This window comes from Triticum aestivum, chromosome 4A (genome assembly GCF_018294505.1).
Source record: "Triticum aestivum cultivar Chinese Spring chromosome 4A, IWGSC CS RefSeq v2.1, whole genome shotgun sequence".
Lineage (NCBI taxonomy): Eukaryota > Viridiplantae > Streptophyta > Magnoliopsida > Poales > Poaceae > Triticum > Triticum aestivum.
In genome coordinates, this window is record NC_057803.1 from 447,666,841 (window position 1) to 447,687,801 (window position 20,961).

Consider the following 20,961-nt stretch of genomic DNA (forward strand, 5'->3'; position numbering starts at 1 on the left):
GACATCGAAAAAGGCTGCCGGCGCTTGACATCAGAGGCGGCCGACAGTGCACATGCTCAGGGACGGCCAGCGGCGCGCAAGACTCGAGCGTCCGGCGACGCTTGATCTATCTACGGGGAGGATGGCGGCCGGCGAGCAGCAGGGCCGAGCAAGAAAAGCAGGATGATGGCAATCGATTCCTTTACGGGAATGTGAACCAAACAAACTTGCAAACTGATTACCCTCCAAGGCTGTGATCTGATTACGTTTACCATTTCTCTAGCCAAACACCTCCTTCGTTTTAATCGTCAACGCTGGATTGTAAACAGAACCTGCGAGCCGTTGTCTCTCGAGAAAAAAACCCTAAGCGAGCCGTTGATATCTCCTTCTTTCATCCTGACCGTTCATTAACTGAAGCCTCTGTATGTTGCACTCGGCCCTGACAGCGTGCCGCCTCCTCCTCATCACCAAGCCCAACGCTAGGGTTTTGCCTGCCACCGCCGCCGCCATCCGCCTCTCCTCGTCGCGAGCATCTACGGTCGCCGCCACCGCCACTGCCACCGTCGGCCCTCCGATGGAGGTGCCGTCGGATTGGACGGCCGCCCGGGTCCGGGAGGTTTTCATCGACTTCTTCAAGTCCAAGTCGCACACGCCATGGCCGTCGAGCCCCGTGGTACCCGTCGACGACCCCACGCTCTTGTTCGCCAACGCCGGGATGAACCAGTTCAAGCCCGTATTCCTCGGCACCGCCGCTCCGGACTCGCAGCTTGGCCGCCTGAGCCGCGCCTGCAACACCCAGAAGTGCATCCGCGCCGGCGGCAAGCACAACGACCTCGACGACGTGGGGAAGGACACCTACCACCACACCTTTTTCGAGATGCTCGGGAACTGGTCCTTCGGAGACTACTTCAAGGAGGGGGCCATCGGGTATGCATGGGAGCTCCTCACCCAGGTATCGGGTTCTTGCCTTCACTCCCCCTTTTGATCGCTAGCGCGTTAGTATGTATATGCACTACTGTACTTCTACATCAGATTATGGATCAGTAAAATTTAAGTGAAAGTTGGGTCCACTTTGGTCATAAATCTATCCGAACAAGCAAAAATAAGCAAATGATGTCAAAAACTTTAGATGTACAAATTTCCCACTGATTTTAAACACTGGACACCTTCTTACCACATACTGTTTGCTATTTCATGTGTACAGGTCTACAAATTGCCCACTGATAGAATTTATGCAACATACTTTGGTGGTGATGAGAAAGCTGGTCTCGCTCCGGATACCGAGTCGAAGAACATATGGTTGAAGTATCTACCTAATGAAAGAGTTCTGCCTTTCGGTTGCAAGGTATCCTGGATGTGCTTGGTTTGTTGGTTGAGCTCCTATCTATTGTGGACATTATGTTGTATTAGTTTCACTTTCTCCGTTTCTGTTGGGCCTAACTATTGACTGAATTTCCCTACTAAAGAACACTATATGATGTATTCTTTGAGCAGGATAATTTTTGGGAGATGGGTGACACAGGTCCTTGTGGGCCATGCACAGAGATCCATTTTGATCGTATTGGCAATCGTGACGCAGCTTCATTAGTGAATAATGATGACCCTACATGTATTGAGATATGGAATCTTGTGTTTATTCAGGTTAACATGCTATTTTCCCCATTTCTTTCCAGATTGTCAAGCTTTAATCCCAATACAATGTCAGTTACTCTGTTCAATGTGTGCACACCTATTTGCTTATTTATCTGTTGTATGCACTGACATTTGGCTGTTTTAATACCCAGTTCAACAGGGAATCAGATGGTACTTTGAGATCCTTGCCAGCAAAACACGTTGACACTGGAATGGGCTTCGAGCGTTTAACCTCTATCCTTCAGAATAAAATGAGCAATTACGATACAGACGTATTCATGCCATTATTTGATGCCATCCACAAGGTATTTTGTGCACACTTGCAGCTTCTTTTATGCTTATGAGTTGTGGCAACAGTATTTTTCTGCAGTAATTAATTGTTACCTAAAGTAAATGATATTCATTGTTAATTCAGTATGCATTATGAATGCAGCTGGCAGGCGCTGGAATTCAACCATACTCTGGTAAAGTGGGATCCGATGATGTTGGGAAAGTTGATATGGCATATAGGGTTGTTGCAGATCACATAAGAACCCTTTCTTTTGCTATCGCTGATGGTTCTCAACCTGGTGAGTTCATACTGTTTTGGTTGGGGATACATGATTTAAAATGATTGCCATCCATTTATAAGTATGGTTAGTTTCTGTAAAAAGATGGAATAATAACAATACACCTAAATGCTTGCTGCGTTGCATCCTGCACAACAGGATGTTAAAGTAGTTCTATTTCATATCTGTCCCCAAGTGAGCATAACGAGCTTGTGCGCTTATGTTATTTTGGTTCCTTAAACTAGACATTATTTTGAACTTATTATGCTCCTAAATTTTCTGTTACATATGTAAGATATTTTTTATTCAAGATATGGATGTGGCACTGGAATAAAATGAAGTATATAGACATAAAGTCACCAATAGATCATCATATCCAATTTTGAAGAATTTGAATGAAAACAGATAGATCATTGTAGTACCCATTGTCAGCCAAAATGATTAGTCATTCTAAGAGAGGCTAGGTTTTTGGACTTGAATGATTAATTTTGGTTTAAGTATCCAAGTGTCAAAATCACTAGTTTGGGGACCTGACTTGCATTTACTATTTTAGGAAGAAATGCATTATTTCCCTTCTAGTTAATATGAAGTCATACCTGCTAATTTTTTATGGGCTTAGTTCATTGCGAACCAAAATTTATAGATTTCAAATGGACCCCTGAGTTGTTATAGTTCTTATCACATGAATTTATGTGTGAAATACCAATTAAGCCTTATTTCGACTGTCTTTTCCATGGTGGAAGTGTTGGCGCTAGTGGTTGGGTGTTGTAATTAAGTGATGGGTGCTTGTTGGAATAAATATGGCAAGGATATGTTGAATTGGGCCAGACTTGGAATAAATATGGCAAGGATATGTTGAATTGGGCCAGATATGGATGTGAGACAATATTAATTAGTAGTCCAGAATGACATATAATATGAAGTGAGCAGTTAATGATTCTCTTGCTTGCTGTTTATGCAATAGAAATCACCACTTGGATGTACTCCCGAAACGTCATATATTTAGGAACAGAGGGAGTATATAGCTGCAAAATAATATGATATGTTGCACATATGTTGCAGTTACATAATATTACCTCCGTCCCGAAAAGCTTATCTCAGATTTTTCTAGATGCGACACTAAAGCGTGTCTAGATACATTCGTATCTAGACAAATCTAAGACAAGTAATTAGGGATGGAGGGAGTATTTCGGTAATAAAGGTTCAGAACAACTGCAGAAAATATATTATTGTCTTCATTCAGTTTAATGGGATTGTTTTGGTGGATCCACCATCATGGTCAACCTATCTAGTGAGGATGGTGTAGAACTGATTTTTTTTGTCGCAACTACTGAGCTATTGTATTTTTCTTGCATTTACAAATTACAATGTTTCAGAGCTTTGTTTTGTATTATACAATGACGTTTCTTTGTTCTAATATGAGTTTTTCTGTAGGAAATGAGGGAAGGGAGTATGTTCTAAGGCGTATACTTAGACGTGCTGTTCACTTTGGTCATCAAAAATTGATGGCAAAGCAAGGATTTTTTAGCTCGTAAGAACTGTAACCTGCATCTGCTGTATTCTGTACCCTCTTTTTGATGATATATTTGCATAGCTTTTTGTTTACCCAGAATGCTAAAAATGTAATGCAAGGCTTATGAGAATGACTGTAGGAATGTCATATGACAATAAAAAAAACTATGTTCACACACAATTTTAGTTAATTTATTATGAACCCAGGGTCATGTGCTATGTGTTACTTTAATTTGGGTTTGGGTTTGTGGGGCATAACTTGGCACTGGACTTACCATTGTTCCTGCGATGCCTTTTGTTTTAGGTTCATGTGTACTTTTTTTTTTGCTAGCAAAGCTTTATAATAACTAGCATTTGGTCCTGATAATGAGGCATGGTTTTGAAAGTTATTTCACTCGCAGAGAAAAAAAGTGCTAGTGCGTTTTGCCATTGCCTGGCGCCTATCTCATCTACTCCCTCCGTCCGTGAATAAGTGTACATCTAGCTTTTCTCCCAAGTCAAAGTTTTAAAACTTTGACCAATTTTATAGAGAAAAGTAGCAGCATTTATGGCACTAAATTAGTATCACTAGATTCGTTTTGAAATGTAGTTTCATAATGTACCAATTTGATGTCATATATGCCACTACTCTTTCCTTAAAGTTGTTCAAAATTTTAAAACTTTGACTTAGGACAAAAGCTAAATGTACACTTATTCGCGGACGGAGGGAGTAAGCGCACACCTAGCATGATTAAGCGCTAGGCGTTCTGTTGTTGCCTAGCACCTAAGCACACTTAAGCGGATGCCTAGGGGTGTTTTTTTTCATGACTATCTTAATAGGTCTTGATGGCGTGGATTCTTGGGCATCACTGTCCTATGCTTGAGTGTGTGTTCTGGAACTGCTGTATTTTCCATAACTTGAATATTTATTTATTAATTAACTATCACTCTCACGATTGTAAAATTATTGTTATCTTAGAATGTGTACAGTCAGATTCTGACGGTTGACCAGCAATAATTTCATTGCTGGTCTAATTTTACATGGAAAGTGCTATATATGTCCAACTAAACCTTTTTGTTTTTACTTCTGCATCAATTTTTCAAGTTGTTTCTGATTCTCTCTCCATATTTCCGCCGACTGGCATCTCTCTCTCTCTCTCTCTCTCTCTCATCTCTCTCATCTTTTGGTTTTCGAAGCTGGCATTTGATTTACCATTATTTTGTGTCTTGCTCGTACAGCCTTGTAGATGTTTTTGTCCGAGTGATGGGTGATGTGTTTCCTGAGCTGAAAGACAATGAAAAGAAGATTAAAGATATAATTAAGGACGAAGAGGCAAGCTTTGAGAACACTCTAGCGAAGGTATTATTATTTGCCTGGAGTATTGCATAACAGTAACATCAGTTTAGCCCAAGTGAAGTTTGTTGGTGTAATTTCATTGGAATCAAATCCGAGTCTTTGCACACTCTTAGGCAGTGTTCTCATACTTTATCCTTTTCTGTGAAGCATACTTTATCCTTCTGAACATGTGCTAGTCTCAAAGTAATTTAGCTAGTTTGTTTTTGTAGTTGCCGGAGACTCTGGGCCAGTTTATACCTTGTATCTTCTATACCACTGTTTTGCTCGTGTGATACTGCTACAGGCTTTATATATATTAACGTGTTGTGCTGAGTAACCAGGCAGTGCCTTGTTTTAACACTACACATTAAGGAACATATCCATGATGATCGTTTCGATCTTGGTTTATGGCAGTTTAGCAAACTTCAATAGTTCAATCACAGTAATTAGCATACACGATAAATTGTCTCATCTTTTCTCTGAAATGACTAATTATAATCCAATTTATTTGGTTTCTACATGGGCATGATTCTGTTTATCATGTTTGTATTGTAAGGGTAGTTCCTACTAGGCGCATTGTCATTGTATTTCATAGAGACTAAGAAAGCTTACAGTTGAAGTTTAATTGGCCATTCTTTTCTTAAAACCATCATAATATGTGTTGTCATTTCTGGTCACTGTTCAGCCAGTTAACTGAGTGTGCTGTTGGTGTAATTTTCAGGGGTATGAGAGATTTAAGAAAGCTGCAGATGCTGTCAAGGAGAATGGCGGGGCAGTACTTAGTGGCCAGGCAAGTGCTTTGGTTTTGAATTACCACCACATTAGTTGATTTATTTTGTTTTCCACTAGAAGATGTTTGCACCTAAGCAGATATATAGTTTGTTTGTTGTGTGAGCACGTGTTGTGTTATCTCATTGGACAGAAGGGGGGAAAGGGTCCATTGGCAAGTGATGGTATTTAGGAGATAATATAAATTATGAAGTTGGAGTCAAGGTATCCTGATTAGTAAGATGCATATATTTCATATTAAAATATTTGGAATATGTTCTTATCCTTTGCTAGAGCGGTTGCATTGTCATCCATTTTCATAGTGAGGATTAATCTGGATATATCTAGCCCTTCCCTCCCTCTCCAATACGCCATAGAGCATTGTTTTTAAGGTGTCCCGCCTTGGATGCTCGGCAAGCGCCCTGGCAGTACCTTGCAGCGCTTAGACGTCAGGGCGGTGAGTGCTCGCCTTGGGTCGCCTTACCGCATTAAGAACAATGTCTCAAAGCCTAACCATCCTTTAATGAAAATGGTTTCCTGGCAGGGGTGAAAATGGTTCGAATATCAACAAACTGACGGAACCCCTTAACAATGGCGTTAGGAACCAGAACTTGGATATCTGACGGATACAATATCGGTAGTTATTCTCGGATGTGGTTTTAACATTGTATAGGCACTATCTGCCAGAACCAGGATACCAGGATTCATGGATTATGAGTCCAAGGACTAGTCAAGACTAGTCTATGAGTCTCAACTCCAGGGCCGACTGCACTTCAGTGTCGACTAGTCTATGATTCGCAACTTCAGTGTCGACTAGTGTCGAGTAGTCACGCTTAGTCTATGAGTCTCAACCTCGGAACGACTCGTCGACTCGTAGGATTTTGATCAGATAGTATTCAACACACTATTTGATGAGACTCCCACCTGCTCATTTGTGAGCTTGTCTGCTGGCTTCAGGTGATCCTGGTGGTTGCATTGCTTGCTTTAGAGGAAACACAATACATGGATGTGAAGCCTGCCTGTGGGATGTTAACATGGGCCGTGCTGGCTGTTAATTGGGGCTTCTTGGTTATAGAAAGATTGGTTCGGGCCTTGTGTTGAGTTTTTCGTATATTTTTTACAGCTGGACATCAAGTTGTAACGAGTGTTGACAGGTTATGGTTTGTGTGGAGTCGGGCGCGTTGTATCCTGTGCCTCCTATATGATGAGGGGGGCACCACAAGTTAGCGACGGACACACAGGGGGAGCTGGCGGCATGCGTTGGTGTCCGGGCAGCTGGTGTTGCAGTATCAATGGGAGGAGCACCCGTAGTATCCACAGGGGATGGAGGCGATGTGCACTGAACCTCTTGCTGTGATTGCTTGGTCCTCACTAGGCCAACATGCACCTCTGTTATTGCAACCTCCTCACCTAGCCTCAAAATCAGGCAAATGATAGGTGTAGGTTCATTTCGCTCAACCTAAAAAATATATTTGGCACAGTTATATATATCTAACTAGAGACTTAGAGCTATCGTGTTTAGTGGTATCCGTTGAGCATTATTTATGTTTCTGTTTTCGATTAGAGCATTGTTTGCTGCCGACCATATTTGGTCGTTGTTCACTCCATATTCATGTCCAGGCACTCATCCGTTGAGCATCTCTATCCGCTCTGCTTGCACCCTTACCGGTGGTTAGATGAGGGCAAGGTCTCTACCCCTCAGTCCCAGACCTATACCAAGCCATGCAGTTATCAATCTGGTTCTCCTTCATCCATCCATAGCTCAATCGAATGTTGGAACAATATTTTGCAAGGTTGGTTACAGCTCTGAACACTGCACACCTAAGCATCGACAGGGCTCTTCCTACCGTGGTGGAGAGGCTCGTGTCTATTGGAGAAATTAGCTGGAGACATGAGAGACTTTCCAATTAGTCGTTGCATCTAAAATTAGTATGAAAAGTAGGCATCATATGTTAGATTAGTGCTTTGTCAGCCAGAGAGCTAGTTTATCTGTGCTCTTGGGTGTGTAGCCTTCCCTCCCTAGTTTCTATTCATTCCTTCGTATTTGAGAAACATGTCAAAACTAAGGAATTCGACTATTTGGAAAACTTGACCATATTCTCTACAATAATGTGGAATAATTCTTTTCTTCGTTCTTATTTTAAGAATCGGAGTCCACTACGTAGAAATATGTCTCTTAAATCATACTTCGGTCACGTTTATCAATGTTCTGTTACATCCTGCTGAACTTTTCAAGTTTATATTGCTATCCTTCATGTATTGCAACCGTTATTTGTTCTTTCAGGATGCATTTGTTCTGTGGGACACCTATGGTTATCCAATTGATTTGACTGAGGTTTGTTCTTCATGTTTTCATCAGTAAATTTAATCAAATTAATTTGGCAGTGATATATACTTTTCATGTTTATTATGTCGTTAAACTTGATAAAGCTTTTATTGTCTTTTCTGGTATCATTGTTGTTTCCTATCTCATAGGTCATGGCAGTTGACTTCGGGCTATCTGTTGACATGGAGGGTTTTAATGCTTCTATGGAAGAAGCAAGGCAAAAGGCTAGGAATGCTCGCTACAAGGTTGTGTTCATTTCTCCTTCAATATAAAACTTAATCCTTCGCTTGTGGTCTTCTATGCTATCCAAGTATTATCCCTGCTCTTTGTTGTTTAATGATGTTGTATTTAACTAAACCTAGCATCTCTTATATGCCAGTGATGCTCAATTCATTGAGCAACTTTAGTCTGTTTATATCATACTTATTTCTGACTTTGTTTTATATGTTTTTCCTGCAGGCTGGTGGTAAATCTATTGTCCTGGATGCAAATGCTACGTCGCAGCTGCGCAATCAGGGACTTGACAGCACAAATGATAGCCCAAAATTCCAACACAAGGTTAGATGATTAGTTAGATTATTTAGTTGTGGTTTGGCTATTAGGTACAGTTCTTTCCAATATTTCAGTGCCTGTTTGGGATTTCATAGAATTTCCATTCTAGTTTGGCCCAAACATTTAGAAAGCAACCCCCACTTCAAAAATCACCTTCAAGTAGTGAATTTACGTGGCTGCAAGCTTTTGATTGTTTTTGCAGTGTTCATATTTTGAAACACTTATATATTGGTTATATGACCGATATACCTAAAATCATTTTGCAGGTACATAGCAGTGTAGTGAAAGCTATCTATACTGGCTCAGAATTCGTAGCCACTGCATCTGGTGATGAAGACTTTGGCCTGGTTTTGGAAAGTACAAGCTTCTATGCAGAACAGGGTGGTCAGGTACAACTTCATGTTTGACAGTGTCACGTTGATGTGTTGAATGAAAACGCCAATTGCAATCACCTCTAGAGTTGAAATCATGCTATGAATTATCAGCTTACCTACTGAATAAGCATGGTATTCTGTTGTTTTAGGTCATGTGGGGCCATTACTATAGGAAGAAACCCCAGCTGACATCAGCTCGATAGCTACCTTAGTTTGCAAGTTAGATATTTTCTATAGTAACCATTGAGCTGATGTCTGATGGGGTATCCTCCTGTAGCAATGGCCCCACATGACAGTATTTTTTGATAGCTTTAACAGAATTATGTTGACCTATATTGATTCATTAGTAAAGTAGACACATAATTTCTGTTTGGAAGTTATTCTTTGATTGTAACCATAACAAAAAATGATTAATGCACCCTGAAGAGTGATACCTCCCATTGGTTGAAATCTGATTGGTATCCTGTGTTGTTTGTTGTACGTCATCCTAATAATCTACAGCACTCATGAATACTCCCTCCGTCCCATAATATAAGAGCGTTTTTATATTATGGCATGGAGGGAGTATATGCTTGAAGTATTTTTGTCATTACACCATTTCAAACACCACATTACGGTTGTATACAATAGTGTTGAGGACTTTGAAGTTGCCCGTACAATACACTAGCTTCAAGTTTTTCAGTCAAATTTTGACTAAATTAATACCCGTACATTGCACAACAAGCGTTGCAATTTGCATTCAACAGCCATTGATGTTTTCTCAATTATTTGAAGTCACCGTGCTGCCATGGTCGTTTCTTGTTCTATTTCAAAGAAGCGCATGTGACCTCTTTCTTGTGTGGGGTTTGGGGTTGTATATATAAACTTTTCCTCTTTTTAATGAACGATACACAGCTCTCCTGCATGTTTGTTGAGAGTTGCACCATGCATTGTATGAATTCTCTTGACATGCCATATGATATTTTTGGAATAGATTTATGACACTGGGAGTATCGAGGGGCCATCTGGATCTTTCACTGTAAACAATGTCCAAGTGTTTGCTGGCTATGTCCTGCATATCGGTTCATTTCTGGAAGGTCCGGACTCCAAGGCATTGTCTGTTGGCGATGAAGTGAAATGCAAGGTAACATTCTTCACTGATTAATTTCTTTATACCGAATCAGTTAACCTGTGAAATTTGCTAAATCACATGGCGATACTTCTATTACTCTTGGTAGGTTGATTACACACGGCGTACTCTCATTGCTCCAAACCACACATGTACCCATATGCTGAACTTTGCTCTAAGGGTATGTTTTCAAGCCTCTCAGATTTTACAAGGAGTGCTTTTTTTGCATTCATGATGGTTTCACTGTTGTAAGTGTAGGAAGTACTTGGTGACCATGTTGACCAGAAAGGTTCCATTGTTCTTCCAGAGAAGCTGAGATTTGATTTCTCCCATGGTATGCTGTGATTCTTTTTATATTGTATTCACATGATGTTTTTCCTCAGCTTGTCAACTCAACTGTTGGTACATAACAGGGAAACCTGTTCAGCCCGAAGATTTGAGAAAAATCGAGTATATAGTGAACCAACAAATAAAGGATGAGCTGGAGGTATCTGCACAAGAAATAAAATTAGCTGACGCAAAGCGCATAAATGGTCTGCGAGCTGTGTTTGGTGAAGTGCGTCCTCTTACCCAGCTTGACATACCATGTTCTAATACCTTGTTTGCCTGACCTGTTGTTTCGTGTAATTCGTTTTGCATATGGACTTTGTAGATCTACCCTGATCCTGTAAGAGTTGTATCAATTGGTCGCAAAGTGGAAGATCTGCTTGCAAACCCTGAAAGCAAAGAATGGTTATCCATATCAACTGAGCTGTGTGGAGGTATATTTACTACTCTGTTCTATGTAATTCTACATTTGTGTGTTTATGTCATCTAAAGTTTTTGTATACCAGGTACACACATTTCAAACACTAGAGATGCTGCGGCATTTGCCCTCATATCTGAAGAGGGTATCGCAAAAGGTGTTCGGAGGATAACGGCTGTTACTGCTGAGTGTGCCTCCCAGGCTATGAAGCTGGCATCATCTATCGATACTGATATTAATGAGGCATCTAAACTGGAAGGAGCCACATTGGAGAAGGTACTAAGTGTGCTTGTCTCTCTTAGTATGAGGCTGTGAGCTATATGGTTGTGTTACTCTGACAAATTGGATAATGGATATCATTAGAAGTTACTGTGGTTTTTGTTTGTTTTCTTGGAAATATTATGTCCTTAGCCTTTATATAAATAGATGATGTCCATTGTACTTTGTAGCTATTTCCTTCTGATCTGCTTTGTATTAGACCGTATCTAAGAATGATGTTTCTTCATCAGAAAATTGGGTCCATCAAGAATACACTGGATGCAGCTGCTATCCCAGCTGCAAGGAAAGCTGATCTAAAAGGCAATATCTCAAAGCTGGAGGTCTGTAAATGTTTCAGTTGATTTGGTGCATCTTGTCAAAGAGAAGTATTTATGATACTTGGTATTCTGTTCGTAGTTAAAATGAAAGCTGATTACAGCTGTTGCATATATCAGGATCAACTTAGGAAGGCGAAGAAGAAAATGGGTGAAGAAAATATCCAGAAGGCTGTCAAGATTGCCATAGATGCTGCAGAAGCTGCTCTTTCTGAAGGAAAAACCTTCTGTGTTACTCATGCTGATGTGGGTCTTGACACCACTGCTGTCCGGGAAGCAGTTGTCAAAGCCATGAACCGTTTCAAGGTCGGTACTCCAATCCATTTCTGTCAAGTAGTGTCCCCATCATGTAAAAATCACTGTAGATTCAGCATAATTTCCAACTTGCTCCAACATTTATTTTTGTATGAATTAAAACATTAAAGTTGTATTCCTTGTGTTCTTTGGATGTGCTGGTGACCTCATGGGTTCGACTTTTCCAGGGTTTGCCGATAATGGTATTCAGCACAGATGAGGCATCAAACAAGGCTGTTATTTATGCCGGCGTACCTCCGGATGCACCCAATGGCTTCAAGGTGTTGGATTGGCTTACACCTTCAATCGCACCACTCAAGGGAAAAGGAGGAGGCGGCAAGAATGGTCTCGCCCAGGGCCAGGTGAGGCATTATTTAATCTTTATAAGAGAAGCCCCTTTGGTCAAAGTCTACTAATTGTCGTTGCCTAATATCTGTGAATCCTGCAATGCAGGGAAGTGATGCTTCTCGGGTCAAGGAGGCAATGGAGCTTGCTACCCAGATAGCTTCGATGAAGCTGAGCTGATTTGTTGAGACTGGTCTTCATTACATGTTAAAGTGGCTGCTTGATTGGTCGTTGTCACCCTACTTTCACAAATTGTGATACGTGAAGATAAATTTATTCATGAAAATCGACTAGAAGCAGTGTCCGTTTCCACATCACAGGATGGTGTTTAAGGGTCACAGTTGTTGTGTAATTACAGTTTGGTTTATCAAATGGAGTGTTATATTTGACGAACGTTACGAATCTAATAACAGTACCGAACACCTTTTCCTAGTGTAACTGCGGCATGCTTGGTTCATCACCCGTGGTTCTTGCTATCTCATTCCTTTGCAACAGTGCACCAGAAAATATTCAAAAGCTGGATTAAGATCTGTTTTTATGATTAAATCCGTTGTGATGAGATTTTCGAAATTGGATCTCATGTTGGTATGTTTGGATGATTTCTTCTAGTTTGCCATATGTAAGTTATCAAACTGTTGACTCGTCGGTCATTAATACTCTCTCAGTTTCTTTTTGTAAGGTGTATTATTTTTGGCATGGGATCAAGACACATAATTATAAACGACACTTTTATCACATTGATCTCCAAGGTACGATTCCCACAAAGTATCACTCAATATCGTCCTATCTCTCTCTGTCCAGTTTTGTATAAGATCGCCTCTAAGGCCATTGCTAATCGTCTCCGAGAGTTCTTGGATGATATCATCAGTGTTGAACAAAGTGCGTTTGTCCCTGGTCGCCTGATTACTGACAATGTGCTAATTGCACATGAAAGTGTGCATGCGATGAGAAGAAGGAAGAAAGGGGGGAATGCTGTATGTGCTATCAAGCTAGACATGATGAAAGTGTACGACCGTGTAGAATGGCATTACTTGCAAGCAATCATGTTGAAGCTTGGTTTCGGTATGGAGTTTGTTCGCCTAGTCATGAAGTGCGTCACTTCCATCAGATTCTCAATACGGGTGAATGGTGAACTTCTTCCTTTTTTCACTCCCTCTAGGGGGCTGCGACAAGGGTGCCCAGCGTCTCCGTACTTATTCCTGCTATGTGCGGAAGGACTAACTTCACTTTTGAACCATTTTGGTGGTTAGAGAGTAGACAAAGGCATTCGAGTCAGCTACCGATCTCCGTGGATCAATCATCTTCTTTTCGCGGATGATAGTCTAATATTTATGCAGGCAAAGGTGGACAGTGCCCAAAGGCTCAATGAGATACTGAGAATTTATGAGAGGGGCTCAGGGCAGGCTGTCAATAAAGAGAAAAGCTCTATTTATTTCAGTCCGAACACCCCTGCTCCGGATAAGCTACTGATGAAACAAACTCTGAACATTGCGGTAGAAGCTTTCAGTGAGCGCTACCTTGGTCTACCTACAGCCGTGGGTAGGATCACAAGCGGTACTTTTGACCATATTGGAGAGAGGATTCGAAGCAAACTCCAAGGCGGGTCGGAAAGAATGATATCTTGTGCTGGAAGGGAAGTGCGTATAAAGACTGTAGCCCAAGCTATACCTATTTTCAGCGTGAGTTGTTTCAAGTTAACAAAGAAGGTGTGTAAAAGCCTCACTTCCTCCTTTGCCAAGTATTGGTGGAGCAGCTCCCTAGATCGTAATTCCATGCATTGGAAGGCTTGGACGGCTTTGGCAAGTCCAAAAGAGAAGGGCGGAATGGGATTCCGGGATCTTGAGCTTTTCAACACAGCTCTTCTCGGCAAACATGGTTGGCGACGGATGACGAACCCATCATCGCTGTGTGCTAGAGTTCTCAAAGGGAGATATTTTCCCACTTGTGATTTTATGCAAGCTACAGTTCCGCGTTTTTCCTCGACGATGTGGCGTGCTATCATTGCGGGGAGGGAATCTTTGCAAGTCGGTCTGATCAAACGCATAGGAGATGGCAGGTCGATCTCTATCTGGGATGATAAGTGGATCCCCGACACTCTTTCTATGACTCCGACTGTCAGAAGTACTAATACACAATTGCAAACAGTCTCAGACCTTATTGATACGGTTAATTGGTCATGGAAGGCTGATGTGGTCTGTCAAAACTTCATCACCCCCGATGCGGATGCAATCCTTAATATCCTCCTGATGCGGGGTGGGGGCGACGATGTTGTTGCATGGGCTCACGAACGGTCGGGATGCTATTCTGTAAAATCAGCGTATCGTGCTCTAATGACTCGTAACGAGCATCTGGCTCTAGAGGAAGGGACGATCACAGAGACTTCATCGACAGACAAACAGCTATGGTCCCGGTTATGGAAGCTTAAGGTTTTGCCAAGGGTGAGAGTGTTCTGGCGGCGGGTATTGCATGGGATTCTTCCGGCTGAATCTACTCTCATGCACCGTTATATCACAACCATTGGCACCTGCAAACTGTGTCTTCACGCAGAGGAAGACATGAAGCATGCGTTACTGGATTGCACCCACGCCAGACGTTTTTGGAATGCGGCTCCGGACTGGCTTGACATCAAGCGACCGGAGCTGCACCCACTTACATGGTCTCGGGATGTTCTTTGCGATCCAATGTTCTCTGAATCTGAGAGAGCAAAATTGGTTACAGTCATGTGGGCGATTTGGACCTCAAGAAACAATGCCACGCATGACAAGAAGGAACTTGATCCTATTCAGTCCATGAAGAAAACCCAAGAAGCTCTCACTGTCCTCGAACTACCTCGCGATCACGCGCGAACCTTGCCAGGGCATGGTTGGAGACCGCCGGACTTGGGATGGATCAAGATCAACACTGATGTGAGTGTTGCCATGGAAGCTAGAAGGGGAGGGGCAGGTGGAGTCGCAAGAACACATTCATCCTTCCTAGCTGCATGGTGCAAACCTTACCCGGGAATCACAGATCCTCTTATAGCCGAAGCACTCGCTCTACGCGATGGTGTTCTCTTTGCTCATCTTCGAGGCTATTCTGAGGTGGTTTTCGAGTCTAATAATTTGGAGATTGTAAATCTCTGTTCGTGCGATCGTGGCGCCTATCTTGTTCGAGATTAGGGAGCATGTTATTTATTTTAAGTCTTTTGTAATTCAGCATGTAGGGAGGTCAGCTAATGTTTTGGCTCATCTTTGTGCCAAACAAGCTAGCACCCTGGATGTAACCGAATGTTGGATGGACTCCATTCCGAGTCTTCTTGTAACCAGCCTCTCAGCTTATTTAGCTGGAGCTGTTAGTGTTGAATAAAGAGCTCCCAAATTTCCCTACAAAAAACGGACATGTTCGGATGAAATTAGCCTTGGCAAATTTGTTGTTTAGTGGCAAGTAAATCAATTAGTCCAGGATACATGCAATCAACAGAGAGATTCTTTCTTTTGCCATAATGAGAGATACAGACAATTAGGTTAGAGATACTTTCCCAACTAGATTAGACATACTTTTTCTTTTTCTGGAGGGCTAATAAGGGAATTATAAAGAATTAAAAGAAATGCATCTTATATTTTAAATTTTTATCAAAAAATAAATACACCTTATAAAAAGAAATGGAGGGAGTACTTCTCAACGTTTTAATACGTATTATTTTTTCAGAAGTTATCAACTGGTACTATAAGAGATATTGATACTGTCCATATTAATTGACAAAAAATACACAGGTTGTCAAACTACTTGTAGATAATTATTGATTTTAAAAACTAGACTTCGCCACTATTCCCTCCGGCCCATAATATAATACTCCCTCCGTTTCTTTATATAAGGTGTATTTGTTTTTTGATAAAATGCAACAATGTAAGATGCATTTTTTCTAATTTCTCGTAATTCCGATCTTGTCCCTCCAGAAAGAGGAAAGTATCTCTCCCCTGATTGCATGTATCTCTCCCTGTAAGAAAGAAAAGAAAACTATCTCTCTCCCAATTTCGTGTATCTCTTCCCTTCCTAGCCTAAATGATTTACTTGCCGCCAATCTATGAATTAGACAAGGGTAATTTTGTTCTAAATAGTCCATAATTATGTGCATTGGTTAACGTGCTAAAAATAATACATCTTAGATAAAGAAATAGAGGGAGTAGCATTTTAGCATAAAAAACGGTGCTATTATATTATGAGACGGAGGAAGTACATCACTGCTATGTGTGAGGACCCTGGGAGGATCTCACACCAAGTCCAGCATCAGATGGGAAAATTTGGGTAGTTGAGAGAGACAAAGAGGGGATGGGAAAACAGAGAAGCAGGTGAGTTTGAGAGGGCACCCCGCGAACCCATGGGCATATGCACCCATTTTTCCAAAAATGCATTTTAAGCACGCTTTAAAATATAAAAAAATTCAAAAGAAAATATTATGCAGACATGTTCGCAAATATGTGTGTGCGGCACAAAGTTTTGTGAAAAGAATGTCATTTTGTTGTCTCCATAAAAAGGATAAATTTCAGTGCTTCTAAATAGTGTTTCACGACATAATTTTTTGTCTTTTTTGCATATACCACAAAAAATGTTGTTTTTTCATGAAACTTTATGCACGCACATGGAGACATACCCGTGCAACTTTTTCAGATTTCTTTTAGCATTTAGAAATGTGTTTTTTAAAGTGGGTTCATCCATACACTTGTCGTGAGAGTTTAGATTATTTTCTTTTCTTCGGAGTGGTACATAACCCCACGCACGTCACGGCTCACATACAGCACAGGCTAGGCCCACTCCACCTGCCGGTTGTCTGGTGACGTCGTCAGCGACGGAGCCATGACACTGTTTTGAGCCCAAAGAATTGCCTCCGTTTTGCATCACTTGGATTACCTCCATGCAGTCTGCTTCTATCTGAGCTTGTTGCAGGCTTGCAGCTCACGTTGGTCGCCAAAAGCAAGCCGTCCCTGAGTCCCGATCTTGCCGGTTCGAGCAACTTCTCGACATGCGAGAATTTCCTTCTCTCCCACCAGATATACCAAATGGTTGTGATAATCAATATCTCGCAATCAATACCCGGAACTAGGGGCGCCAGGCCATTAAGTGTACACAATCGCGATCAGTTTGGCACATATCATTGGCCATCTGTTGTAGACCCAATATTCTCCAGATTTCATTCACACGAGGACACAGGAATAGAGCATGCCCAACACTCTCGCAATCACAAGTACAAAGAGGGCCATTGTGAGCTTGTTATCATGTCTCTGTTGGAAAGAACTCCAAGGCATTGGTAACTCTGGTAACTTTAGCACTGATAGTATTTTAACTATAAAATATGCAGCCTGTAAGAACATCGTAACTGTGTTGGTACCTATAACATGAGTAACAGTGGCGGAGCTTCAGCAAGGCTACATGGACCATGGCCCGCCCAGCTTTGCACCACCTCCTCCTATTATAGCCGGCCCATGGGCCGGGGAAAAACCAATTTCATGCAATTTAGCCTACCCAGCCCGCCCAGGAATTTGCTGCAAGCTCCGCCACTGATGAGTAACATGATAAATAAATGTACCGTGTGCAATTTGGTAACGTGTACTAAATCAACAACACTTATTTTTGGGACGAACGGAGTATAACATATGGATCCTGGTAACTACGTAGTAATCATGACATTCAACTTGCTGCTACCCACTTGCCATCTGAAATTGCTCTTGAAATCATAGTTATGGAATGCTGGAACATTTGGGTTCATAGAAATAACAAGATTTTCAGTAACATCACTCCAAGCTCTGCCTCATGGAAAGTCCTCCTCAAGCAAGATCTCAAGATTATTTGTTATAGAATCAAAGAAAGAAAACTTCAAACATTTCACGACTGGATTGATATATAGTTCCCTTCGAGTCCACTTGATCTTTGATGTTTCCAAAGCTAGGAATTGGCTAAACCAAATGTATTTTTTACTTTGTTAGTTTTATTAATGAAAATACTGTAGAACCATTGTTCTATGGTCAGGGCTTAAAAAATGCTCATACAACAAGTTATCCAAGTGCAAGGAAAATCAAGAGGTCTGTTGGGGGCAACAACACAAGACATACCCAGAAGGAAAAAGGAAAAGCGATATTTCAACTCATGGCTTTATTTAGGTATAAGATACATAAATCCACATTTCAACACCTGGCTTCAAACAAGACCTGTTACACATGCACGTAAGTTTAAGGCCGGTGCGCATAGAAACCCATTCTCTGCAAATACGATTTTTTTTTTTGCGGGGATGCAAATACGAATTTAACTCCAGAATATCCATTGTTTGAGGATACCGTGTCCATGTTTTGAAAAGCCTCATATGAACTCAAAACAGCACACATTTTGACACATAAATTGATTCGTACTACTACAAGACAACTGCTTCTTTTTGTTTATTAAACATGGGCAGAAGGATGGCTGAGACACCAAGACGAATAATACAATCTCTCTCAAACGGACCCTTGTTTGTTTGTCCATATGTGCAGGCGCTAGCTGCTCGATGGTGACCGATTTTATGCAACGGAAAGATTCGATGGTTCCAACTGAGCAGTGAACTGGTTGGCTTCTTCACATGGAGTGTAATGGATAGAGGACAGCACGACATTTCCACTGCACCACCATCAACAAGCAACCATGCCTTGAATGGCTCCCGCCCAGGAAGAGCCGTTGGGGCTCGTCAAGCCTGCGCCACCGCCACCGCCCCCTTCCTTCTTCCTCGACCAACCCTCGATAACCAACGGTGGCTCACAGTCACAGCAGCCGCAGGATGACCTGGCCTTGGCATACATCTCGCGCATGCTCATGGAGGAGGACATCACCGACAAGTTCTTCTACCAACACCCTGAGCATCCGACGCTCCTGCAGGCCGAGCAGCCCTTCGCTGAGATCCTCTCAGCCTCCGGCATCGCCACAGCTGGTGCCCATGGGTCCTCCGCTTTACTTCCAAGTCAAGGCAACAACACGGGCATCATGGCTTCCGCGTTCTTGTCCAGCGAGGTACATAGTCCACCCTTGTTCTTGAACGGCACAGTCACAGCGGAGGCGCCCAGGAGCGGCGTCACCATGGGCGACCTGTCGAGCATGGCTTTCTTCAAAGGCATGGAGGAGGCCAACAGCTTCTTGCCCACAGTCAATGTGATGGTGGATGCTAGGGGGCGTAAGAAGAGGTCTGGCATGGATAGCGAGACGGAGGCGTGCATGGGCAGGAGCAGCAAGCAAATAGCGGTGCGGGTGCTGGCGCATAATGATTCGGAGGAGGAAGAGACCGCACTTGAGCTGGACCTGCTCATCCTCAACGGCTATGACATGTACTCCAATGAGACGATGAAGGAGAGGGGGGGCCAGGCGGCGCATCAGAGCATTTGCAGGAAGGCGCCGTGTGTGAGGCACAGCGCGAGGCAGATGGTGGTGGCTGATCTGGAAACGCTGCTGATCCGCTGTGCGGAGGCGGTGGCTACCAATGACCGGAGCAACGCCGGCGATCTACTGAAGAAGATCAAGCAGCACTCGCTACCAACAGGAGACGCAAGGCAGCGACTGGCATATTACTTCGCCGAGGGGCTGGAGGCACGACTGGCGGGCACAGGGAGGCAAATATACCACTCGATCACCGCGGCGAATCACACCTCCACCGTGGAGCTCTTCAAAAGCTACCACCTGTGCATAGCCGCCTGCTGCTTCCTGAAGGTGTCGCTTAACTTCTCCAACAAAAACATCTACAATGCCGTGGCGGGGAGAAAGAAGCTGCACATTGTGCACTATGGTGTCAACGATGGGTTCCAGTGGCCGGATTTGCTCCGGTGGCTAGCAGACAGGGAGGGTGGGCCACCGGAGGTGAGGATCACCGGCATTATTAGCCCGCAGCCTGGGCCCTGTCCGGTTAAGCAAGCCAAGGAGACAAAACGCAGGCTCAGCTACTGTGCAAGGCAGTTTGGCGTGCCATTCAAGTTCCATGCTATCATAGCCAAGTTAGAGACTGTCCACGCTGAGGACCTCGACATCGATCCAGACGAGGTGCTCGTCGTGAACAATATGTTTCATTTCAGGACATTGATGGATGAGAGCCTCACCTTTGACATGGAAAACCCAAGGGACCTGGTGCTCAACACTATCAGGAAGATGAAACCATCCATGCTCATCCACGCTGCTGTCAATGGAGCATATAGCTCGGCGTTCTTCATGACTCGTTTCCGCCAAGCGCTCAACAACTTCACAGCGCAGTTTGACATGATGGAGAGTACCATGATGCAGAACAAAGACAAGATGTTACTGGTGGAGCGGCACATTTTTGCACGCTCTGTGATGAATATCATTGCCTGTGAGGGCCCTGACCGGGTGGAGCGCCCTCAGAACTACAAGGAGTGGCATGCGCGGAACCAGCGAGCCGGACTAAGGCAGCTGTCATTAGACCCTGACATTGTTAAGATGCTCAAGGACCAAGTGAAGAAGCAGTACCACAAGCATTTCATGATTGATGAGGATCAACGGTGGCTTCTGCTCGGATGGAAAGGCCGGGTGCTCTACGCCCTCTCGACATGGGTAGCTGATGATGCTAGTGGCTCTCAACTGGAGTAGATGGATGGATTGAAGTACGAGTGAATATAGATTTGCCTGTTGCACTATCAGATGTGTGTTTGCTCCTTTTTTGTATGTGTAACTTGGTAACAGAGACCATTATAAGATTTCAGAGATGCAGTGAGTGCACATATATCCATTTTAATCTGCATTGTGAGAGACAAGATTATGTGGAATCTCTGCATAGCTTGGTCTGATAAGGAGACTGGATATTTCTCTTCAATTTTCTCAATCAGAGATGACATGATATGTGAGAAACAGTGCGCTTGTAGGTTGTAATG

General features: G+C 42.7%; 2 protein-coding genes across 2 annotated transcripts; both read left to right on the top strand.

The window, feature by feature from the left end:
- The first annotated feature begins 388 nt into the window (after window positions 1–388).
- Window positions 389–12,529, top strand: LOC123086285 (alanine--tRNA ligase). The gene is made up of 22 exons (XM_044508017.1): window positions 389–931; window positions 1,184–1,324; window positions 1,474–1,620; window positions 1,764–1,916; window positions 2,045–2,180; window positions 3,594–3,690; window positions 4,890–5,010; window positions 5,708–5,776; window positions 8,039–8,089; window positions 8,230–8,325; window positions 8,540–8,638; window positions 8,899–9,021; window positions 9,980–10,129; window positions 10,224–10,295; window positions 10,373–10,448; window positions 10,528–10,670; window positions 10,767–10,875; window positions 10,948–11,135; window positions 11,369–11,458; window positions 11,573–11,758; window positions 11,935–12,108; window positions 12,200–12,529. Exons 1-22 carry the CDS (start codon window positions 404–406, stop codon window positions 12,269–12,271), a joined length of 3,021 nt encoding a protein of 1,006 aa, XP_044363952.1. The 5' UTR covers window positions 389–403; the 3' UTR covers window positions 12,272–12,529.
- A 6,197-nt stretch (window positions 12,530–18,726) lies between these two features.
- LOC123082061 (scarecrow-like protein 33) lies at window positions 18,727–20,825 on the top strand. The gene has a single exon (XM_044504487.1). It carries the CDS (start codon window positions 18,749–18,751, stop codon window positions 20,678–20,680), a length of 1,932 nt encoding a protein of 643 aa, XP_044360422.1. The 5' UTR covers window positions 18,727–18,748; the 3' UTR covers window positions 20,681–20,825.
- The last annotated feature ends 136 nt before the right edge of the window (window positions 20,826–20,961 follow it).